Source organism: Amblyomma maculatum, chromosome 1, assembly GCF_055883805.1.
Source record: "Amblyomma maculatum isolate TAMU_Amacu chromosome 1, ASM5588380v1, whole genome shotgun sequence".
NCBI lineage: Eukaryota > Metazoa > Arthropoda > Arachnida > Ixodida > Ixodidae > Amblyomma > Amblyomma maculatum.
This window is the reverse complement of record NC_139344.1, coordinates 76,102,284-76,125,824: the sequence shown is the minus strand read 5'-3', so window position 1 is coordinate 76,125,824 and position 23,541 is coordinate 76,102,284. Positions and strand designations below refer to the sequence as shown.

Genomic DNA, 23,541 nt, shown 5'->3' with positions numbered 1-23,541 from the left:
ATCGATAATTCGATATACAAATATCGGCTTGAGACGCCGCTTGCGATCACGAAAAATGATACCGTATTTGTCACATAATCAACCCACTCGCGTAATGAACCCACCTTCCACTTGTGCCATTGAGAATAAAAAAAAAGAAAAAAAAGGCGATAGTCGTGGCGCTTCCCCGTTCCAGCCGTCGCATACACGGCTCATTTATTGGTAGCGTGCTAACATGCTGCGCAGCAACAACGTCACGCCGGTTACCTTTCGCCTACATTACTTTTGATGTTAGCTCCTCTGGTGACAGGGAGCGAACTAGGCAGGTTGCCCGTGATGGCTTGATATCACAAACCTGTTTCGATTTATCACGCCGCGTTTGGGGCAAGCGGAGTCCACTGCCACAAAATAATTGGAAAGCATGTAGGCTGCAAATGCCATTCTTGAAGAGAACAATGCTAAAAGCTGGTGTCATGATCGCAACTGACTGCGTGCTTTCCTTGATTCATAGATGCAAGGATGGACGACTCCCGCAAAAAAAAAACAATCTGCTGCTTTTTAACGCCCACAGCCACCATAGCTTACACTACACCGCACGTTGAGCACGACAAGAATGAACGAATCTCGCAAAAAAAAAAAAAATCTGCCGCTTCTTAACGTCCGCAGCCGCCATGCTACGCCGCACGTTTGGCACACAAGACATGCATCGCACGCCACCCGCCGCGCACAAAGGGTTCACAACACACACTGGAGAAAGCATCTGACGCTCTGTCTGCCACGGGCTGAGCTGGCTTGTCGGTACATGTGTAGTGCGTGCTGCTGCGAATGAAGACCGGGCAGGAAGGGGAGGAGAGATTGGGACACGCTTGTGCTTTGCTCTATCACATTGGTTTCCCTCTCTCGAACACCACGGCTGCATTCGCTGCATCTGCTTTATAGTAGCCGTTGCCAAACCAGTTCCCATCGCTCCTTCACGCACATGGCTAACATGGCTTGCAAACGTGACGTGCTGGCGTGGCAAACGATCGCCATTGGAGAAGGGTTCAGCGAAGAACTCTCTCACTATTCAGCGAGTTCCGATATAACTAAAATTCTAATTATTCTGGTTCGACTGTAATTGACTGCATGTTAGGTACAATTTGTACATCTTGAATATCAATGTCTTTTAAAATCACTTATGATGAAATAAAAAAAAACTTTTCTTTTTTGCATTGTTCCTGGTAATAATAGGGTGCTAATTAAGTCTATCCTGAAAACTAAGTAACCTACCTTAAAAGCAACCACATTTTTGAAATCAGCACAAGAAACTAGTTAAGGGCATGCATTTTGATTAAATTAGGTACAAAAATTTTTTTTCTAAGAGTAGCCTCCCCACTTAAAGACCTTTGAGATCTCGATATATCACGTTTTGAGTTGCTCTATTGGCTCCATAGACTATTCACTTTAATGGCCACTAAAATCGTTTGTGCAGCAGCACTCAAAGGCCTTTGAGTCGACAGACTATCTGTTCAAGGGCCTAGGAAATGCCCGTGGCAAAGGTATTACACTGGTAAGGGCCTCCTGCACCCTTTTTACGTGCGATGCCGCAGAACTCCATCGCTACCACTTCACACCCGTCATAAGCAACACCATCACACAAGGAGGCTTCACCACAAAAATACTGATTGGAGCAAAAGAAAAAAAAAAAAGAAGCAAAAAAGCCCCTGTCTGCACAGCTAAATTTAGCACAACACAACAGGCTTAATACACCTCAAACCTAAATGAAAATGTCCTGGAAAGGACAAGCGTTCTCTTGCTCGTCCGGATGTGAAAAGTCCCGCACAAGGCAAGATAAAAAAGGGGGGCCCAGCGAACGGCACAAGATGAAGGCACAGCTTCAGCACACTGGAAGCAAAGAATGACACAGACAGAAGCAAAAGAAAGAGCTAGAATGCAGAGAAAAAAAAAAAAAAAGGAAAGAAAGCTAAGCGGCAATCAGCAATCAAAACAGCAATCAGAGAGGTAATGCTCCGATTGTGCCACAGTTGGTGAAAGCTCAGGAAAGTGAAATCAAAACTAAGCAGGCTATTTTCAGAGATGCAGCCACCTGTTCATCGTCGCGCCTGGTGTTGTGTGCACATCAGATTTGCAATTTGACACTGCAGCACAGAACTCAGGTTTTGAGCAGGGCTACTTCAATTAACAATCCCTTGCCATGATGGTTGTTCCTGGCTGCAATCTCTTTCTAGGAGCCCGTTCGAGTTGGTGCATGTCTAAATTTACGAGAATCTGAGATCATTGGCTTACATGACACTGGCCGGTATCGAGCCGGCAATTCAAATAACCACGAATTTTCAAAATAATGGAGGTCAAATTAACGAACTTCTCCCGTACTAAAGGGAACACCTCAAAGCAAGACTAATAAGTGCTGGGTTGGCCACAGAACCTGTAAGTTAGCCGCTCAGAGACAAAACACAGCAAGTCATTTTTAACTAGATGGAATGACAAAACAGCACTGACAGATGAAAGAAGGAAGACATATGCACTGTCTTGTCCCATCCCGTCTGTAAGCGCTGTTTCGTCATTCTGCCCAACAAGAACCAACCAGCCCAACTCAGCCATCTTCTTACCTTTAACTAACTCTACACACAAGCCAGGTGAAGATGCACATGTTTATTTCCACATGTACATAGTTATGATATATCATGACATAGCATTCCACAAAATTTTCTTCATGAGCAAAAAACTCCTATGAAATTACTTAGAAAGCACATCAAGTTCTCATAAAAAAGAAAATCTAAAGACACTGAAATGTAAAGTATTAAAACAAAATTACAGTATAGTATCGCCAGGATCAATTGGGTATATGGCAAAAAAAAGGACCTTAAATAGATCAAAGCACATAACTTGGGACATGCTACACAGTAGTGCTTGCCAACATGAACAACAATTTTAAAGAAAGCAGCCTTAACAAAAAGAGCGCAAGTAACAACTCTTAACAAAATAAAATGGTAGACAACTACTCTCAACAAATAAAATGCCAAATAACAACTTCTCTTCTGCACAGTTGAGAACCAAATGAGCACCTAATTGCTAGGAACGCATAAACCTATTTTTGACCAGTCATGCAGTATTAATGCATTGCAAAAAAGAAAATAGAGAAAGAACTATTCAACTTATGTAATGCAGAGGAGATCCGCGACTGTAACAGTTTTTATGAGCCCTACGTGTCTGCTGTGCAATCATGCACTCCAAGTCGAGCGACAGCAAAAAAAAAGATAGCTTGATTTGTGTACTTGTATACCATGCAGTGATTGACCATAAAGTTGTGAATGATGGAAGAACAAAAACACCAAGCTTAGCCAAAAACTATCCCAGGATTAACAGCTCCAGTACACCTACCCCTTTTAAAGAGCACACACAGCCAGTGCACTGCACTACACTACATTCCTCTGAATGGTGCTTAGAAATTCATTTTAACCGCCACAGACCACACAAGCACATAAAATAAATTGCCGTTTTCAATTCGATCTTCAAATTAGCACCAGGCAAAACAATCGTATCATGCTTGTTAGCCTGAACTCAGTCATACAGCACTTTTCATTTGCAAGATCAGTGAAGAAACATGACACCGATCACTAGCTAGCCAGCTCACTTGCAATAGTATAGCATGCCTGTACTGCACAACTACAACCTGCAGTCAAGCGGCTTGAACATAGGACCATACAATGCAGAGTACAAAAAAGAAAAAAAAAAAAAAAAGAAAACGCAAATACAAAGGCCAAGAAGAGGTTGAAAGAGCTCATGGTGAAAAGCTCCCAGTCTTGGCCTTAGATGCTGCGCAAGTCATGTTGATGTAGTACCCTGCCAGTGCGAAAGTACCGCAGTGTCCCCTGACAAGACAATTAACTACCAAAGTGATCCTATGATGGTAATGAACGGAAGTGACAATCCATAGCTTTCATTAACTGCCTCTTAGCTCGGTGGAGGTGGTGGCGGCGGAGCTGCCAGCAGCCCAGGCAGTGCCGCCAATGTGTTCAGATCCACCATAGTGGTAGTGGTTGTCGGTGTGGCAGCAGCACTGGAAGTGGTGCCAGGGGCTGCACTCTCTGTGCTGCCTGCCGTGACTGCTGGCGGTGGTGGCGGTGGCGGCAAGCCCATGTTCATAAACGGTCCTCCAGGGCCCCAGGGGAACATCTGTGGCGGTGGAGGAGGCACCCCTGCTATCGGTGGCTGCCAAGGACCTGCACAGAATGGCACTTTGCACATTTTTGTATACTGCAAACCAAACAATGTTAGGGTGGCCACAGAGGAAACAAGAAAAAGGATGCAACACCTTGAATATACCACTTGCAAAGCAATGCTCAGCAAATCGTGCACACTGTTATACAACCCCTCCCCTTTTTCTTCTCACAAAACTACCTTCATGCAAGCACACTAAAGTCAACCCTTAATTATACGACTTTCGCATAGTTTCCTGAACCTTTCATACCTCACTGAACTGGTGCATTCCCCATATAAATACACCTGCTACTCTGGCTGCTAAAATTGTAATTCTTTTCCTGACATGTTTTTCAATTTCAGTGATCTCTTTGGGTGCTGAGGGACCGCAATGTCCCATACTGTGCACATAAGGAGTAAAGACCACACGTTTAGCAAATTTCATAAAGCCCCTTTTAAATTAAGGTCAAATCATGCCGAACTTTGATTGCAGACAGTTCGAGAAATGTGTTCCGCAGGCAGGATATTGCACAGTTGAACTTTATGTCCAAAGGCCAGGACATATGGGCAGAGGATGATTCAAGTTATGCAGAAATCAAGCCACCGATTCACTTATACAGTAAAATCTCGTTAATTCGACCCCCGTTAATTCGGAAAATCGGATAATTCGAACACCTGGCTTGGTCCTGGCCAGCGCCCATAGAACTACAGTCAAACCTCGTTATAGCGAAGTCTCATTTTGAGCGGAAATTCGTTCGTTATATCCGATATTCGTTGTAAAAGTACACACAAATTCCTACAAAAAAATTCTGTTTATAAACCCAAGTAAAGGCTACCCTAAAATGGAAAGCACAGAGCTGAAAAAAAAAGCATTTTTTTTTTCTTTAAAGCGTGGTATAAGCACGCGAAACCTTACCTTTCATTTTGCACTGCCAAGCAAAAATGAGCACACAAATCGGGATTTAGGCCACGCAGAACTGATTTATTTAAAAAACGACGTAATCTTCATTTGGCGGCGCTTCACACTATTCGATAGAATAAATTTCTCAATGAAATCGACACTGTGCAGCGCTTTCCCAATGCCAGCTGATTTGGCTACAGGTAGGTTCTCAAGGTACCTTCTCAATTTCCTCGCCATATCGGCGGCCTCGGTGCTGCTGAGAGCTCGCTCTTCGTCTTCTTCTTCACTCTCATCGCTGCTCGTAGCATCATCTGTAGGAAGCAGCTGATCGACAATTTCTTGGTTGGTCAATTCGGGCGCCACAGCCAAGTTGTCATCGGCAGCAATAGAGTCCTCGAACGTAACATTCGGAACCGCCAGTTGACGCCATGTCGTCTCGTCGAAATTGTCCGCTTCACCTTCAGAATCGTGGGCGTCGTTGGGCTCAGTCTCGCTGGTGGATGGGGCTAGGCCAGCATCAACAAAGCAATTTCTTATTGTCGACTGTGCCACTTCGTTCCATGCACCATACAGCATGTCCAGCGTAGTTTTGAGGTTTATGGCCGTTGATATGCCCCTGTCTATGTCAAATACGAGCTGCGTAACCAATCGCTTTCGGTAGCAGCATTTTAGTGAGCGAATGATGCCCCTGTCTAATGGCTGCAGCACTGAGGCCGAGTTTGGCGGCAAAAAAATTAGGCGGACCGCTTCAAGTGGTACAAACACCTTATGGGCAGAGCAGTTGTCCAATATAAGGAGCACTTTCCTGCGCTGCTCTGCCATGTTTTTGTCGAAGGCCTTCAGCCATGCTTCAAAGAGTGACATCATCCACGCCTTTTTGTTCGAGCGATAGTCCGCTTGGACATTCCGGGCGTTGCACAGGCACCTGGGGCGAGCAGATTTACCAATAACAGTTAGCCGCCTTTTATCTGACCCATCCATGTTGACATAAACAACGGTGACGTGGCCTCTGCTTTTCTTGCCTCCTCGGCACAGTTTGTTCTTCGCAACGAGTGACCTTTCCGGGAGCAGCTTAAAAAAAAAACGCAGTCTCGTCCACGTTGTAGACATCGCGCATCTCGTAGCCATCCAGTTGCATGCGGAAGCTTTCTGCCCACTTCTCGCAGTTCTCTACATCAACGGCTGCTTCTTCGCCCGACAAGGTGTGGCAAACAATCTGGTGGCGGTCTTTAAATCGCTGCGGCCAGCCACTGCTTGCATAGAAGTCATCGTGGCCTAAGACGCAAGCGAGACTTCTTGCCTTCATTTGAAGCACGGCACCAGACACAGGCAGGTTGCTCGCTCTAACATCCTTGAACCACGCGAACAAAGCATCTTCAACATCCTGGTGGTGACAATACCTGACGCGCTTCCTGTCATTCTTCACGGCGCCTGCAGAGTGCACGTTTTCTATCTTCTGCCTTGCGCTCAGTATGGTTTACAGAGTGCTATGCGCAACGCCAAGTCTGCGGCAATCTCTTTCTTCTTGCGCCCGCTGTCGACCGCCCTGAATATTTTTATCTTTGTTTCAAGAGAAACTGCTTTGCGTTTCGGCGCCGCCATGCTGCAAGACGACGGCACGACCTCGAGGAAAGTGAGCACACGCGCGGGTCGGCAAAAAGTAGGGGCAGGGGCATGCGGGCGGTGGTTCAATCACGTGCAGGTCACATGCCAAGCAACCGTTGATGCTAGATTCACTCGCGGTCCCTAGGTGGCGTGGCGTGCGAAAGCGCGGGTGATTCAAACACATTTTAGGTGAAGGCGACGCGGGCGGTGGTTCGATCACGTGCCGGTCACTTGCCAGGCAGCCGTTGATGCTAGATTCATTCGCGGTCCCTAGATGGCGTGGCGTGCGAAAGCGCGGGTGACTGAAACACATTTTAGGTGGAGGCGATTGATAAAACCGAAATTTAGCGTTTTGAAAATTTTTTTTTTTGCTTCTTTGCGGATTTTGAGTCGTTTGAATACGAAATATGCTTCGTTATAACCGATTTAGTGTCAAATTTTTAGTTTTTCATTTCGTTATACAGATAGAACGCCCATAAAAATAAAGCACAGCCAACCAAACTTTGCTTTTACTTCGTTATATCCGATAATTCGCTGTATCCGTGTTCGTTATAACGAGGTTCGACTGTATATGAAGTCGGGCGCTCAATAATTCGATTGCTGCTACTTTCTCGCGCCGGTTAATTCGGCCCAACTTCCGCGACACAGGTGTGCCGAAGTACGACTTTAACGGCAAATAATCGCGAAAATATACTTCCAGAAGCCTGACATGCACGATGAATTTATTGAAACGCACTCTCGACTTGTTTAGTGAGCATGACAGAGGTTACAGGGCTTCCGGGCGCTAGTTTCGGTTTCTGAAAGACCGCCAGCCAGAGCCAGCAAAAATTATTGGCTGCATGTCAGTCAACTAGCTGAGCCAAGCAGAGCCGCCAGTCGTTTCGGACGCTTACTCATAGGCTTACTGGCCCATGTGCGCGTTTTGTTGGCAGCGAGTTCACGTGATTTCGTGCTCCAGCACGCCGAGACTACGCGCTTGTCTTGCTTTGTTCTTTGTGTGTGGTTCCGCATCTGCGTCGTTTGGCAGGCTCATTCTTGTCAAGCACAGTTCTGCTAGAGCTTGGCAACATCATGGCCACTCCGAAACGACCGAAATACTGCCCAGCAAAGGACTTGGCCACAAAAGTGGAAATCTTGAACGTCTAGAAAGAGGGGTTGTCACGCCAAGAAGTTATGCGCAAATACGACGTGAAGAAGAGCACTCAACGTATGTGAAGATGGAATTTGAGATTATGCAGGCATACGAGAGCGAAAAATTTAACAAGAGGCGAAAGCATCTGAGAACAGCAGCACATCCCGAGGTGGAGGACGCTGTCCTGCGATGGATTGGCAACTCTCGTAGAGCACTGCTGCCCTTAAGTGACCAAATGGTTAGCGCGCAGGCTGAAAGGTTTGCCCTGAAAATGGGGGTTACTACGTTAAAGTGTCTGATGGTTGGCTGAGTCGTTTTAAGGGGGGACATGGGGATCGAAGTGAAAATCTTATATTTTTGTAGTAGAGCAATGAAACTTGGCATGCTTATTGGAAACTGTGCTGAAAGGCTAATTACAAAGTTTCATTAAGATATTTCCAGTAGTTTTGACATTAAAAGTTTCTATTTGTATCACTGTTTACCAAACTTGCAAAAAGCCTGGCATAAAAAAACGTGGTAGAAGCCCATAATCGGTCTTATATTTTAGCCATATGAATGGTTCATGCAGTGACATTCCCCAAATATTTTTATCAGCTTGACTTTTTTTTTTACACAGAACATATAATCCATGCTTGCATAATGCACTCATTTTCACCACTTCAAAATATCAAAAAGGTAAAAAAATGACACCATATCTTGAATATATCGGAATGTCACTGCATAAAGAAATTACCAAGGAATATAATGCAACAAACCTCATGAAAATCTATCAAGCCATTGCCGTGCTACGCTTTCTGCAAGCAGGACAGTTGGGTCAAAAGGCACTTTTGAGAAAACTGACATTAAAGTTGTACAGCCACTTTCCACCCATCAAAACGCCTTTGCATTGAAATACTGTATCGCTACGCTGCACGCTTGCTTCTGGGTTGTTTCCGAGGGCACAGAACGCAGTTCCAGGCACCTGAATGGTGCGAATTGGGTTAGGCAAACATCTGCCGTAAGCCTGGCAGCGCATCGCTCGCCATCGTAAAAACAAGTTTCTCCGTATCAGAACAGCATCGCCCATCGCGAAGTCACAGCTAGTCGATGAAGCCACAACCTCGGATTAACTGCTGGGAATCAATTTCGGGCCTAGGTGCCATGGAATAGTGCTATTCCGGTTGCACAAACGCTCGCCGTCGTGCTCGAGAGCTCGCGCCGCATCGGTGTCACCCGTTCGCCGCCGCGAAAACGGAACTTGCCCCGTGTCGGCACTGCACTGCGACGTTGGTTGACGGCGCCGGGTCTTCGGGTTCACTTCCTAGCATTGATTCCAAGGGCGGATCGGCCTTCCGCGACATATCTCCGTGATCTTCACAGAGTGCATCGGGGAATATCCGTGCGGCTGCGCAATTGCATCAGCCAAGCTTTCTGCGCGCCTGGAGACTTCCGTTCGTTGGAGCCGTACCATGTCGAAACATAAGTGCGATATCCTTATCGCTTTCACCACCGCTTCTGTTTCTTTGCCTTTCAGACGGACCGCACGATGTGCTGATACTTTTCGATAAGCGTTTTTGCCGACCAGGTCCTCGCTTTGTCTGATTTGCAGCCGATCGCTTCTTTTTCTAGATAGGAGGCTTGCATTCGTGCTTTCCGCACGCATACTTCGTCTTATACTTCGGCACCGCGCGCCGCTGCATTGCTGGCACAGAGACAAAGCCTTGCGCAACCGTGGGGGTGACGAAAAATGCAGAACGGCAGCCGTGGATTCACAAACTACCGAGCAGCTGACAAAAGCACGTGCAAATGAGGCGGGAGCAGACGCCGCGAGCAATGGCGCGCTTTGCAGCAGCCACTCTGAGAGTGTGCTGAGTGCCACGTGACTGGTGCAACCAATCAGCGCCTAGAAGTGGCTCTGCGAGGCCTTCACGTTTTTTACTTATTTACGTTTATTTTTTGTCATAGAAACGTGGCACCGACGGGAGGAGTACTGCGGTGAAACAAGCTTTCCAGGAGTACCACAATTTTCGCGATCGGCGCTCCGGCCGCGGAGTTATTGCGCTCGGAAATCGACCATTTTCGCGGACATTTCGGCCAGTTTTTTGCTACAAGAGGTCACAAAAACAATTTTTAGGCTCACTTTGAGGCTGTTTTCAGCGGAATTGTTTTGCAATGTGATCGAACAGGCCTTGTAGATTCTGAATCTGATCTTTTCTAAAATTTGATTTTTTGCAAAATTTTCGCGATCTGATCCCTGCATCCCCCTAAGGAAAGACACGGACTTGTATTCAAAAGCGTGTGCGGAGAAAACGCTACCGTCAATGACAACGTCACTGATAATTGGAAGGCTAGAGCTCCACGAGCATACTGCTGCATTTGCGCCAGAAAATATTTTCAATGCCGACGAAACTGCGCTTTTTTTCAAGGCACTCCCGAACAAAACTATCGCATTTAGGGCGGATCCCTGTATCGGTGGCAAACGCAGCAAAGAAGAACGAGTGACGATTCTCCTTGCGGCAAACATGACATGAACGGAGCGCCTGCCTCTGCTTATGATTGGCAAGTCTCAAAAACCTAGATGTTTTAAACATTCAAGAAGCCTTCGAGTTACCTATTACGAGAACCGTAAGGCATGGATGACTGCGGAGATATTTAGGGAATGACTGCACAAGCTGGACCGTCGGTTTCAGACGAACAACTGGAAGGTGTTGATGATTTTTGATAATTGCAGCGCACACTGCAACGTTTCTGGACTACAGGCTATATAGCTAGCCTTCTTTCCTCAAAACACTACTCCTGTCTTGACGCCGATGGAGCAGGGGGTTATTCAGTTCATCAAAACGAAGTATAGGAGGCACCTCCTGGATAAGGATGCTCCTGTGCAATGAGGCTATGAAAACGTATGAAGTGTCGCTTCTCAGCGCCGTGCACACATTAGCTTATGAGTGGGACAGTACGCCACCACAGGTGATCACCAACTGTTTCCGTCACTGCGGCTTTACTCATTCCGGTGCAGAAGAACCAGTGCGCGCTACCAGAGTCCCTCAATACATTTTTTTCTGATCACGAAACTCCTCCGTAACGCTATGGGAGCGGTTCACATAACACCCGCGCCTGCCGCGGTGCGCCGCTACTGGGCATTGAAGGGCACCGTTGAGCTCAGCAGTGTCGCGACCGATCAGAAAGCATCACCGCTGGTACGAATTTCGTCGTCTCGTGTTATGCTGTGTGTTGACATCATGTAACTCGTCTGCGTGGAACAATGCCGAACACTTGCTGCATACCAGGATGCTGTTCCGGCTACAAAGGTGCGACCGAGAAGGTCTTATTGTTTCGCTTCCCTGCTGACAAGGAGCTGTCGGAAAAATGGAAGCATGCAATACCACGGGGAGAGACTAGTGACTCCACTTTCAATTCTAAATATGCGCGTTTGTGAAAAGCACTTCCACATTGCGGGCATCATTCGTGTCGAGGAAATCACTGTGATCGGTGACGCGGTATCACTACAACGGGGGAGGCCGGCGCTCCAGCCTGACGCTATCCCAAGGATTTTCGAAGGCTTTCCAAGCTCTTTGACAACTGTCTAAACCAGTAGCTCGGAAACGGGGGAGGTCGCGGCGGTTCCGTATTTGATGACAGCAGAGGGAGCTCAGCTGGCTCAGCTTACATTTCACGCGATGTAAACAGCTATATCTGTTTGTACACAGCTAGTAAACAGCCGTCGCACCGAGGTGTAGTCGTTGCCATCGGTTCATTCCCGCAAAAACATCGCGCACACTCGCAAAGTGCAGAATCTTGTGCTTTTATCCTTAAGCATTCGTTTCTCAAATTCATGACTACAATCGAACCCTGAGATATCGAACTTGAAGGGGATCGCGAAATAGTTCGATATATCGATAATTCGATATACAGAAATCGGCTTGTGACGGCACTTACGATGCGAAAAAACGATACCGTATTTGTCGCGTAATCAACTCAGTCCCACGATGAACCCATCCTCCACTTTTGCACCCAAGAATTAAAAAAAAAAATAAAAAATAGCGTTAAGGCCAGCTCACTCACATGCAAGCGATTGAGCGATCTCAGCGACGAGTGAAAAATTTCCAACTTGTTGGAACTGCGTCCCTCTCGCCGCTCGAGCCACCCCAGCAGCTCAAACAAGGTTTCTGCATCGCCGCGGCAGAAATCGCGAGCGTTTTCGTTTGCATGTCGATGGCGCGCGCCACTCCGTTTCGGTCGTCACAGCCACAGCTCATTTATTGACAGCGTGCCAAGATGCTGCGCAGGGATAACGTCACGGTGTGTTTATCTTTTGATAGCTCCTGTGGTGGCGGGGAGCTAACTTGGCAGAGTACCCGTGATGGCTTGATTGCACAAGCCTGGTTCGATTTATCACGCCGCACCTGGGGCGGGCATAGTCCACTGCCTCAAAATCATTGGAAAGCGTGATAGCTAAATGCTGTTTGAAGTGAAAAATACTAAAAGCCAGGGTCATGATCGCAGATGACCGCATGCTTTCGTTGATTCATACATGCAAGAATAAACGGTTCACGCAAAAATAAAAAAAATTAAAAAAAGCTGCAGCTTCTTAAGGGGAGATGCGCGTCGAAAAAGCGAGTTTTCCGAGTAATTTTTCAGTTTTGAGTTTTTGCCTGTAAAATTATCTTTGAACATTTAGCTACAACTTTCTAAAAGATCAAGGCAAAATTCGATCGTGAAGTTAGTAAGAAGTCCATTTTATTCAACCACGGTGGCTCGAGAAAGTGCTATTTTCAGCGCAAATCGTCAATTTTCGTGCGCCTATACCTCGAGAACGCCGCGTCGCCCGCCATTGCCGTTGCTGGGAGAGGTTGAGAAAGCCTTTCTCTTGTAGATAGCATCTCTCGCAGTTTCGTATCTCGGCTGCAAATAATAAAAAAAACGTTTTCCGCGCACGCTTCGAGTGTCCCTACTGGACCTTTTAAATCACGTGGTGCTCTAGAGAGGCCGCCATTGGCCTGGACTGATACGACGCTGTGGCGAAGCCTACCTCCTGCTTTCGTTTTGTGCAGCGTCTGGATCGCACTACATCGTGCTCTGCTAGTTCTTTTCAGCGGCCTTTTAGCATTTGTTGAGTTCGCGATGAACGACACGCTAAAGCGCAACTTCCAAGCTCGAAAGTCTCGGTCGAAGAACCCGTACCGAGGACGCCGTCGCGGACCTCACCGGAAAACTGCAGCGGGAGACGCAAGCTAGTCCTAACCAGGCCAACGTGCACTCGGACGAGATCGATGCCGCGGTGAACTTTGTGAGCACTTCGGAGGTGAAGATTGGACTCTTCAAGGAAGATAGGGCAGCATGCCGTCATCGATATTCTAAGAGTGTTGCGATATGCGAGATTAGCACGCTTACGGTGCTGGTAAGCGGTGCTGCTTGCCCTACGTGCCGCACCTGTACCCTTGCGGTACGCGAACCGGTGGAAAAGCGAAAGGGGATTTCGGCCTTTCTTGAGCTGCACTGTGAAAGTAGCGAGTGCCTAGCATCAGTGCTTTCTGCTGTGCACACCTCGAGCCGCGTTGTGCCCGGTGGACTTGCAGATAGCGCCAGTGGAAATCGGGACTATCGGTGGAACCTCTCGCGACAGCTTCGCCGTCAACGTGAAGGTGGTGGTGGCTGCGCGCGCGATTGGCATCGGACACGAACAGCTGTCGCGATTTTGTGCAATTCTTGACCTGCCGAACCCATTACGCCACAAGAACTTTGCTGCGATCGGCAAGAAAGTTCATGGTGCGGCCATGAAAGCAGTCGCAAGAAGTTTCATGTGCTTTTGTTGTGTTTATGAAAAAATACAGATGTTTGAAACTTTCAAATGCAATTTTCTCCATTCGTAGTTTTCAGCATTTTTTACATTTTGTGCAACAAATTTTGAGTACTTTCAGTGGTCAGATTTGGATGAAATTTTGCGCACAGCCTCTTCAAAGTGTGTAGAATGTTGTTATCTACCTGGTTATAAAAAATCTCTTGAACTTTTTTTGAAAAAAATTCAGAATGTTGACACATGGTGCCCAAAATATACACATTGGTGTTCCTGAATTTGAATAAATTTGAAGTAGCTTTCGACATACTATATTACCAAAGCAACATAATGAGCTATTGCAAGCTGGTCTAAACATGCATTTCATTATCAAAAAAGTGTGCACAAAAGGCCCTATATTGTGCTTTTGCAGACACTTCTACACAAAAACTAATAAAGATATGTGAAAAGTAAAAGCATATTTGGAATCAGCATTAAAAACTCTATAAACGGCCAATGTTTCATAACCTTAGGTTCAATATTAAAGAAAAAGTGTTTTCGAGGAGCATCTCCCCTTAACGTGCGCAGCCGCCATATGTTCCTCTACGCCGCGCGTACAGCACAATGATAAAAATGGATAGACTCCCGCAAAAAAAAAAAAAAAAAATCTGACGCTTCTCAACGTCCGCAGGCGCCATAGCACGTCAGCAGCCACGCACAGAGGATTCGCAACACACGCTGAATAAAGCGTCCGACATTGTCTGAAAACGGGCTGAGCTGGTTTGGCGCATGCGTAGCGCGTGCTACTGCGAACGAAGGCCGGGAAAGAGAAAGGAGAGAGATAGCTCGGCAATAGAATGGGCACACTCTTGTGCTTCACTCTATCGCGTTTTTCCCCTCTCGTTCTCACCGGTTCTCTGTGGTCCATTCGCGCACATGGCTTGCAAACGTCACGTGCTGGCGCGCGGGGAACGATAACCGCAGATGCGCACGTCTTTGGGGAATGGGCGCGGCACTGCCGTAGATCAGCCGTCGCCTAACTATCCCCTCTCATTCCTTCCGCACGTGGCTTGAAAACATCACGCAGCAAACAGCCGAGGGTGATGCGATCGTCTTTGGGGATGACACACTTTCCAGTGCATGGTGCGGAGTTCGATATATCGAAAGACCGCTGAAATTGAGTTCGATATATGACGCGGCTTTCCTACTTTTACATAGAATTTTCAAGAGGATATTTCATGAGTTCGATATAACCGAATTTCGATATATCCGGGTTCGACTGTATAACTGCATAACAAGCGGCCGAAAAAAGCTTCAAGCAGAGATCAAAATCAACGCCACGGGAGCCATAGCAGATGCGCGCCATGGCTGTGGGCGGGCTCAAGAGAAAACGGCGGCTATTGGTCGGCGAGGACAGCGGAGCACCGCGACGACGTGCAGACCGACGCGTGCCCGACAGCTCCGATCTCGATGACGTGGTGGCACCAGTGGCACTGTAGCCTGACATCGACACGCCACTGACCATCGCCATAGAGCGACAAGGGCAAATAAAGCACTGAAAATGTGTCTGCGGATGATCTGCCAACCGATATTGGGTGACGAAGATCTGTGACTGCGCCTTAGTGTAGCGATCATGCACTATGTGTTCAGCATGAACTGCGGTGGCGTTTTCACTTGCGTGCTGCAAGTTTTGCGATCGGAGAGAACAGCGTGTAGGCAGGAAAGGTTAACGGTGCTGCGGCTCGTTTAGTGGGGCCAGAGTGAGGCTAAGTGTGCCGCAACATTATAAATTTCATTCATAGCAGATTCTATGTTGTGCAGTTAGTTTCATGCCTGGTGTCTTCTCTGGTGAGGCATAAGCATATATCATTAGCGTTGTCCTCGTCTCTCGTGCAATATCTAATGGGGAGCACATCTTTACGTCACCTAATATGACATTCACAAGACGATTTGAAGTTTTAGGGGCAAATAAAACTAGAAATATGACGGTCGCCTGCAGCTCCGGCAGTGGATGCATGCCCTTCAGTGCCCAACTGTGCCTCTAGTGGCCAGCGCTGACCCTATATTAAACTTTGGCGGGAGTTTCGTGACCAGAACAAAAGTATTGAGGGACTCTTGGCGCTACTGACGAATGCGCCGATGCACTGTGTGGTGATGATCGCTTTGAAGACTCGCTTCCTGAACAAGTGCGTCTCGAGAACTATATCAACATAGACGCGATTGTGGCCGTCGCTGGGTCATTAACAGAGGACGAAATTGTCGAAGATGTGCTCGGTGCCTCAAACAACGAATCCTCGGAGGGCAACACCGCATGTGAGGAGCTGCCACAAGTACCACGCCGCACGGTGAGAGAGGCCGCGGAGGCTCTTGCTGTTCTGGAACAATTCTGCTTCGAGGCTCGCGACAGTGTTGCGCAGTGAAGCATCTCACAGAACTGCGCAAAATCGTAGTTGATGCGCAGTTTTCGCGTCAAAGGCAGGCGATTATTTCAGTTTTTCTCCAAATAATTCTGCAGCAATTATTGTTTTGTCACATATTTTTCGTGGTCATTCGATAATTTGAACTTTCGGTTAATTCAAACTTTTTTCCCGGTCCCTTGAAGTTCAAATTAACGAGATTTTGCTGTATACACCTCTAGTTAAAAGAACTGGTATTTTGCACATGAAAACCAACCTGCAGGCCCTTGTGGGGGTCCCGCCATCCATGGAGGCAGTCCTGAGGGTGGAGGCCCCATCATGGGTGGAGGCGGAGGTACTCCTGTCATTGGAGGCATTCCTCCCTGGAGAACATGTAAGACCAACGCTGGATTCACTTACACTGACACAAGAGGCCATCATCCCAATCATTCTTGCTCAATAGACTTTCTAGCTTACTGCAACCAAGTTAACTACCAGGAAAAAGGGTAAGGCAGCAGGCAAGAATTAGTACCTCCCGCTCAAGCCACGAGGCAACAACGTAGTCAGCACTCACCACTGCTACCCCAGCTCTAAACTCAAAGGCTCTGTGAACGCACCTGAGACGGCTGCCACGGCATGCCAGCTCCAGCCATGTGGGGAGGCGGAGGTGGTCCACCCATCATTGATGGGGGCCGTGGGCCTCCCGGTGGCATCATTCCCTTGGGTCCAGTGCCCCACTGCTGTGGTGGTGGCCGATCCTGCACGATAAAGGCCACGTGTTTAGGGCTTCAGCTGTGCAAACATCTTGTACCTAATTTTACATGGTTAGGCAAAATGCCAACCAATGCAGACGAAGTGGAGAAGAAGCGGTTGACAGCAATGCCCTAGTTACCAACTGGTTACAATGCACCATGCGATCAAGACTGCCACCAGAAACAAGCAGAGATAACCGAGGTCAGGTTATTTTTTTGTCTAGAAGACCACTATATATAGTACAGCCAAATCTCATTACTATGAACACCGCATTACCTAATCTTTCAAATTTACGACTACTTCAAAAATCCCCAGCAGATTTCCACCCTTTTTAATGTGAAAATATTTCAGAACTATCAATTTCAGTATAGCACATATTCCAGAATATGTACGTAATTTATTTTTTCCTCTATTATAAAAGGAACAGTTAAAACTTGATTTGATGATGCTGACAGGAGCCATGAATTACTTTGTTAAGCCAGGAATTTCGTTAAATTGATTGAGGCATTACTGGGTACTTTGATAAATTTGATCATATGATGTCATGGCCTCCGCGGCATCATTTTGACAGAGTGATTGAGCCAAAATGAAATCGCAGCCCGTGGTAACAAACGACACCATTAGCGTGTGTACGAAAAGAAACAACAAAACTGTTTCCTCAACAAAAACTCCCAAACGAACCACAAATTTATCTCCCATAAAGAAGTCGACAATCTTTGGTTGTGTGAGCTGTAACCCAAAAGCGTTGTGATTTGGGCCTGTTGGTACAGTAAAACCTCGTTAATTCGAACTCTGTTAATTCGAACTTACGGTTAATTCGAACTGACGCTGGGGTCCCGGCATGGCCCTATGTTTTTCAGTAGGAGAAAACGCCCGATAATTCGAACATGTCAGTATCCACAACGGTTAATTCGAACTAGGAGCCCGTGGCTCACACAGCTCCTCGCAGACAGAAGTCGGCCCATACCGTGTACAATGCGCAGAAAGATTACTAAAGACGCAAAAGACAAAATCTTTCAAATCTGCCCGTGCGCGCGCGAGACGAGGTGCGCCCTCGACAGCCACAGCGAGCATTTCGGTGCATGCCGTAGCAGGTTTTCGCTGCCAGGTGCTGCCAGGCTCCATCACACCAACGGTCCGGCGCAAGCCGTTGCAGGTTTCGGCTGCACTGGGGTTGCTAGGTGCGCTTTCGACAAGCCTTTTTTCTTTTTGTCCTGCGGTAACGTTGTGTGCACAACGCAGTTGTCGGTGTTGTGCATTTGTTCGTGCCGCGGTGGTCCAAGTTTTACCATTTTCGTTGCCTCACCGCTTTGCCACCGACGACTCATCGATTGTGACAGCCATGGCAAACCGCGGTAAATACACGGCAAAGGACCTCAAGACGAAAATGGAGATTTTGAGTGAGGTGGAACGTGGTGTCCTATCCAAGACGGATATAGCCAAAAAGTACGACATCAAGAAGAGCACGCTGTTAACGTATCCCAGGAACAAGGAATCGATCAGTGCTGCCTTTCGTAAAGATGTTATGGAGCCCTCTCGCAAAAGGCTACGGACGTCGGCCCATCCCGAAGTGCAGAGTGCCGTAATGGCATGGATAAAAGAAGTTCGCAGCCAGAACATTCCGTTAAGCAGGCCCATAATTGTTGCGAAGGCTGCAGTCTTTGCCAGCCAAATGGGCATCAGCGAGTTCGGCGCGTCGGAAGGCTGGCTGTCGCATTTCAAGGTGCGTCACGGGCTGACATTTAGAAATGTTTGTGGGGAGTCAGCTGAAGTCGACAAGGAAACGTGTGAACAGTGGGTCTCCAGTGAACTGAAGGAACTCCTTGCTGATTATGCGCTCAGCGATGTATTTAGCTGACGAGACGGCGCCGTATTTCAAATTGCTCCCCAACAAGACTGTCAATTACAAAGGCGACACTTGTACTGGCGGAAAGAGAAGCAAAGAAAGAATCACCGTCATGATGTGCGCAAATGCGACGGGCACGGAACGGTGCCGCTTGCTGGTGATCGGCAAGGCAGAGAAGCCTCGCTGATTTAAAGGCATCAAGACGCTTCCTGTTGATTACACCGCAAACAAAAAGTCGTGGATGACACGAGAAATTTTCACCGACTGGCTGCGCAAGCTAGACAGGAAATTCGCTGCACAGAACAGGAATGTTCTCATGTTCGTGGACAACTGTACAGCTCATTGTGACGTGAGTGGACTGACAGCAATCCGCTTGGCATTTTTGCCTAAAAACACTACTTCTGTGCTCCAGCCTATGGATCTTGGAGTTATTCAGAACTTAAAAACGCTTTACAGGCGCCACCTCCTACAGAGACTTTTGTTTGGACAGTGGCAAGTCGTACGACATCGATTTACTTGGAGCTGTCCACATGCTGGCATCATCGTGGAATACCGTCAAGCCGGAAACTATCAAAAATTGTTTCCGCAAGTGTGGCTTCGGTGACGCCCCAGAAGCATGCAGCGCGGAGGTAGCGGAGGCTTCGTCTGATGATGACTCCGTCGTGCTCGACCGTGGCTACGCAGCTTTGTCGGAGGGTGTCTCCTTTGAAGCCTACGTTGACGTTGACAACGGTGTGGAGACGTCTGGGCCCTTGAGTGATGAAGATATAATCGTGGCTGCATGTGCTCCACAGGGCTCACGGGTGGCGAACCCGGCTGAAAGCGATGAAGAGTCCGACGAAGGCGGCGATCCGGTGCCACCTCCTAGTGCATGTGAAGTAGCGTCGGCGCTCAATCTCGCTGCACGATACTTCTCCGCCGATGAGAATTCGGATCCTGCGCTGGAACTCTTGGGCAAGCTGCAGTCGATGCTTGTGGAGTCGCGGCACAAGAAACGCAAGCAAACGCACATTACCAATTATTTTTCCGTGTAAATAAACATGTTTTGAAGCTCGCTACTCACACGAATGCATTCCGGTTCTTGTTTGCGGCGCATGACTGACCGATTAGTCCCGTTCATTCGCCGTTGCGGCTCGATTGTAAAAATTATCGGAATCGCCCTCCGTAAACGTGCAGTAGCGCCTAGCCCTCTTTACTCATGGTAAGAGTCAACATGTGGGCTTGGCCAGCACGGTGGGCCACGATGGCGCTCATTCCAGTGCCCGACTGTTAATTCGAACTCCGTTTAATTCAAACAATTTTCTCGGCCCCTTCGAGTTTGAATTAACGAGCTTTTACTGTATTTGGACATGAGTTGATGCATCAGAGAGTTTGTTTTTGGATGCGAAAAGCAGCAGTGATGACTCCGAAGACAAAATGAGCTCTTGAGAGCGAAGCTACGTAAAACCGACCCGCAACGTTGACAGCCAGGCCTTGTTGCCATGCTTTTAGCTAACCGTGGTGCTCTCTTATCAACATGGCAATTATAATCTTCTTCACTACGGGCAAATTAGGTTCCACAGTCGTCTAACAACAAGCACATAATTATTTGAAACTTGTCACAGCTTTAGTTGGTTTGGTTTATGGGGTTTAATGTCCAAAAGCTACTCAGGCGGTGAGAGACGCCGTAGTGGAGGACTCTGGAAATTTCGACCACCTGGGGTTCTTTAACTTGAATTGACCGCACTGCACATGGGCGCCTTGCTTTTCGCCTCTAACGAAAAGCGGCCGCCAAGGCCGGGATTCGATCCCGCACCCTTGGGAACAGTAGTCAAGCGCCGTAACTACTGCGCCACCCCGGCGGGATTGCCATACCTTTGCTGCAGCTATAAGATCAGTTTCACGTTCGCTCCCCGAAAATTTCCGCTTTTCCTGCGCGCTGATCAGAAGAGATCACTGTTCTGAAGGTCACAACTGTTATCTGCAGGGTGACATCTTTTGGGTAGTATTATTAGCCGTCAGCAGTGCAGGGAGTCAAGTTTTCCGCTAGAGAACAGCCAGGGGTCGACCTCGGCGTAATTGACCTCGACTACTGTTTTGTTTCTTAACTCAGCGCATAATGTACACAGAAAGCTAAAATTTGCTGCAATATTGCATTGGTCCCTGCTCTAAAAAACGCACATTTTAAAATTTTTTAAATGTTTTGTTTGTATCAAGAAATTGATGCTTTTGTGCGTTTTTTTTAACAATTTCTTGCTGACAGTTTTATCACTTATTCAATAAATATGTTGATTTTCACTAATACCATTGTGAAAAGAAATTCCTCCTCTGCAATTTGATACTAAACACTCCTGTATTAAGCAAGTTTTGTTAAATAAAAAAAAATATTAATGACACCACCCAAAAACCACGCTTTTTCCCGCGGACAGGAAAGTGATCTTGTACCACACTGTGCGACATATCACACGTTTCCATGCCTCATTTATACTGCTCTTTTCTTACCCTTGTAAGATGATAGCTATACAGTATGAAATTATGAGTTTAAGGGGAGATGCTACTCGAAGACACTTTTTCTTAAATATACATCCTAGAGCAATGAAACACACGCTACTTATATAGTTTTTTATGCTGATTTCAAATATGTAATTAGTTTTAATGTACGCTGCAACGTTTCTGTTTTGTATCATAACAATGTGTAAAATATAGGCTTTTTTGCCCTCACTTTTTCCATCATTAAACTTCCATAATTATAGACCAGTGATAGTTCATATTCCTCTACTTGAACAGTAGAATGCCAAAAACTAACTAGAAAGTGCATCTGAAATATGTTAATGCAGGTGAAAATTTTGAACCTGTAAAGTCCACATTTTTCAGATCCCAGGAAGTGTTAATTGAAATTTGCGTAATGTATATATGCATTATCGTATCGAGATATAAAGGAGATAATGACACTCCTCACACTTTAGAGAATATGTGGGCAAAATTTCATTCAAATCTGAACGCTAGAAGTACCAAAAACAAGACTGGCAACCTCAAACGGTTGCCAAAAAGTACATTCTGAGAAAAACCAATTTGAAAGTCAAAATTTATTTACAAAAGAAAGCATAAAATGTAATGAAACTTGCACATAAAACAGGTAAACTGTCCCTCAAGCAGCCACTGCCACTAAAAGCTGCTCGCACAGTAGGTTTCTCCCTCACGGCCTTTCCGCGCAGACTCTTCGATGCGCGCTTTTTTTTTTCAGCGTACGCCGATTTGCCCTTGCTTCGGCTGTCTGCTTGGCAGACATTTTTTTCTGCCGTGTGCTGTCCTGTGATGTACTGAGCTCAACCAGATCTTGAGGTGGAAGCCCACCCAGCTCTTTAAGGATACGTTCGAAGCTGGAGTGCCCTCGATTAAACCACAAAACTGCCAGGGCAGTGGCCATCTCCACCACAAACCTTGAGGCAAACCGTGTCTTAGGACAAAGAAGCCATATTTTGCTATTTAGCGACTCTGCCGCATTCTGAGTCTTTCCCTGAACACAGCGGGTCAGCAGCTTCTCATCCGTTAGTCGCTTATATATAGGGAGTATTGCCATTCCCTGGGCTTTAGTAAGGAGGGGTGTGTGGGCAGGTGCTGGTTCACCCAAGGCTTCAGCACGCCGATGTTTACACCAGGATGCTGGTCCGTCTGGGCAGAATTTGTGGCTGCTCGCACCATCCGAAGAGCAAGGATGGAAGTAGGAGGCCCAAATCGCCCGATGCATGCCCTGAACACTGCCCCTGTCGCTTGTGATGGCAACCTGATAATAAGTTTGGAGTTTCTGAATTGTGGGATCTTTTAGTTTCTCCCCTCTTGGCAGTGGTTCTTTTAGCTTGCGAAGAGCAGTGCCAAGGTGCTTTGCCATATGATTTGTGTAGTCCTCTTTTTCTACTGTTGCAACTCCACCATATACATCTGCTTCCACTACTGCAGTGTATGCCTTTGAATCCCCATCGCTGAGGAATTTTTGGAAGTGCAGCGGTGTGTCGTAGGACCGACTCCTTTGCCATATCTGCACTGCAGCTTGTGCTTCCATCGCATGCGCCGAACAGTCGACATTCCTTTCGCATACAGGGCTGTGAAAAGCTTGCCAAGTTTCTTCTTCTTCATCTGGCAGGGCCTTGTGTCGACTGCACGCTAAGCAGAAGTTGGACAGGACTTGGAAGTCTAAACAAAGTCCAGTGTCGAGGGACACTACCGTGCCGATGCCATTGTGGCTCTTATGGCCTCGTTTGTGCCACATACCGTCAAACATGACGGCAATTTTGTCCCCGCCCGCTTCACTTTTGGTGAGCTGTCTCAATCTCTCGAGATTATCGCTGACCGCAGTCATTGCCGCATCGCAAACTTTCCAGCTGAGGGCCGCAAACGATTTGTGGTGCATTGGGTTTCGCAGCCCGAGAATTGCTGAAAACCTCACCAGCTGATCATACCCCATTCCTATGGAGCGTGCGGCCACAACTGTTTTTACATTGACAGCGAAGCTATCACGCGAGCTCCCGCTGTCGTAGGCTCGGCTCGAGCTCGGTCTGTCACCCGCAGCACTCGCGCTGACCTCGTCGCCTGGTGATGCTCGGCGTGAACTGTATGTTGCTGAAAGAACATTTTCGGGGCACTCAAGTTTCTAGCACTGTAGCTGCAGAAAGGATGCAAGTCCTTTGTGTTTTTCAGCCGATTCCCGGACGCGCATTTCCGAACAGTGACACGTCGGACATATCGCACCACTCACGAGGATGTTCAGCGCTGTGATGTCGATAATCACAGCCAACTCCTCATCTCGAGCACTTTCCTCGTCACTAAAAAGTTCAATCTTCTTTTGCGAGGCACTGACGTACTCCACCGCAGCGTCGAACTCGCTGATGTGATCGGCGTCACTGACGCTAGGCCTCGCGGCCGCGGGTGCCCTTACCGTTGGGCAAGCCTTTGGCCTTGATTTGCGCCGCCGTCCTCGAAATTTATGCACCGATCGATGCT

The 23,541-nt window shown here is 47.3% G+C and overlaps 1 protein-coding gene and 1 pseudogene across 1 annotated transcript in view; both read right to left on the bottom strand.

The window, feature by feature from the left end:
- Window positions 1–2,616: 2,616 nt before the first annotated feature.
- Window positions 2,617–23,541, bottom strand: part of LOC146202844 (uncharacterized) — a 111,272-nt gene continuing 90,347 nt past the window's right edge. The window contains exons 8-10 of the mRNA XM_084588380.1: window positions 16,583–16,723; window positions 16,243–16,348; window positions 2,617–4,202 (exon numbers count right to left, since the gene is read on the bottom strand). Of these exons, the coding sequence (XP_084444506.1) occupies window positions 3,934–4,202; window positions 16,243–16,348; window positions 16,583–16,723 (516 nt within the window). The 3' untranslated portion in view covers window positions 2,617–3,933. The remainder of the gene's footprint in view (window positions 4,203–16,242; window positions 16,349–16,582; window positions 16,724–23,541) is intronic.
- Window positions 21,709–23,265, bottom strand: LOC146202846 (uncharacterized; annotated as a pseudogene).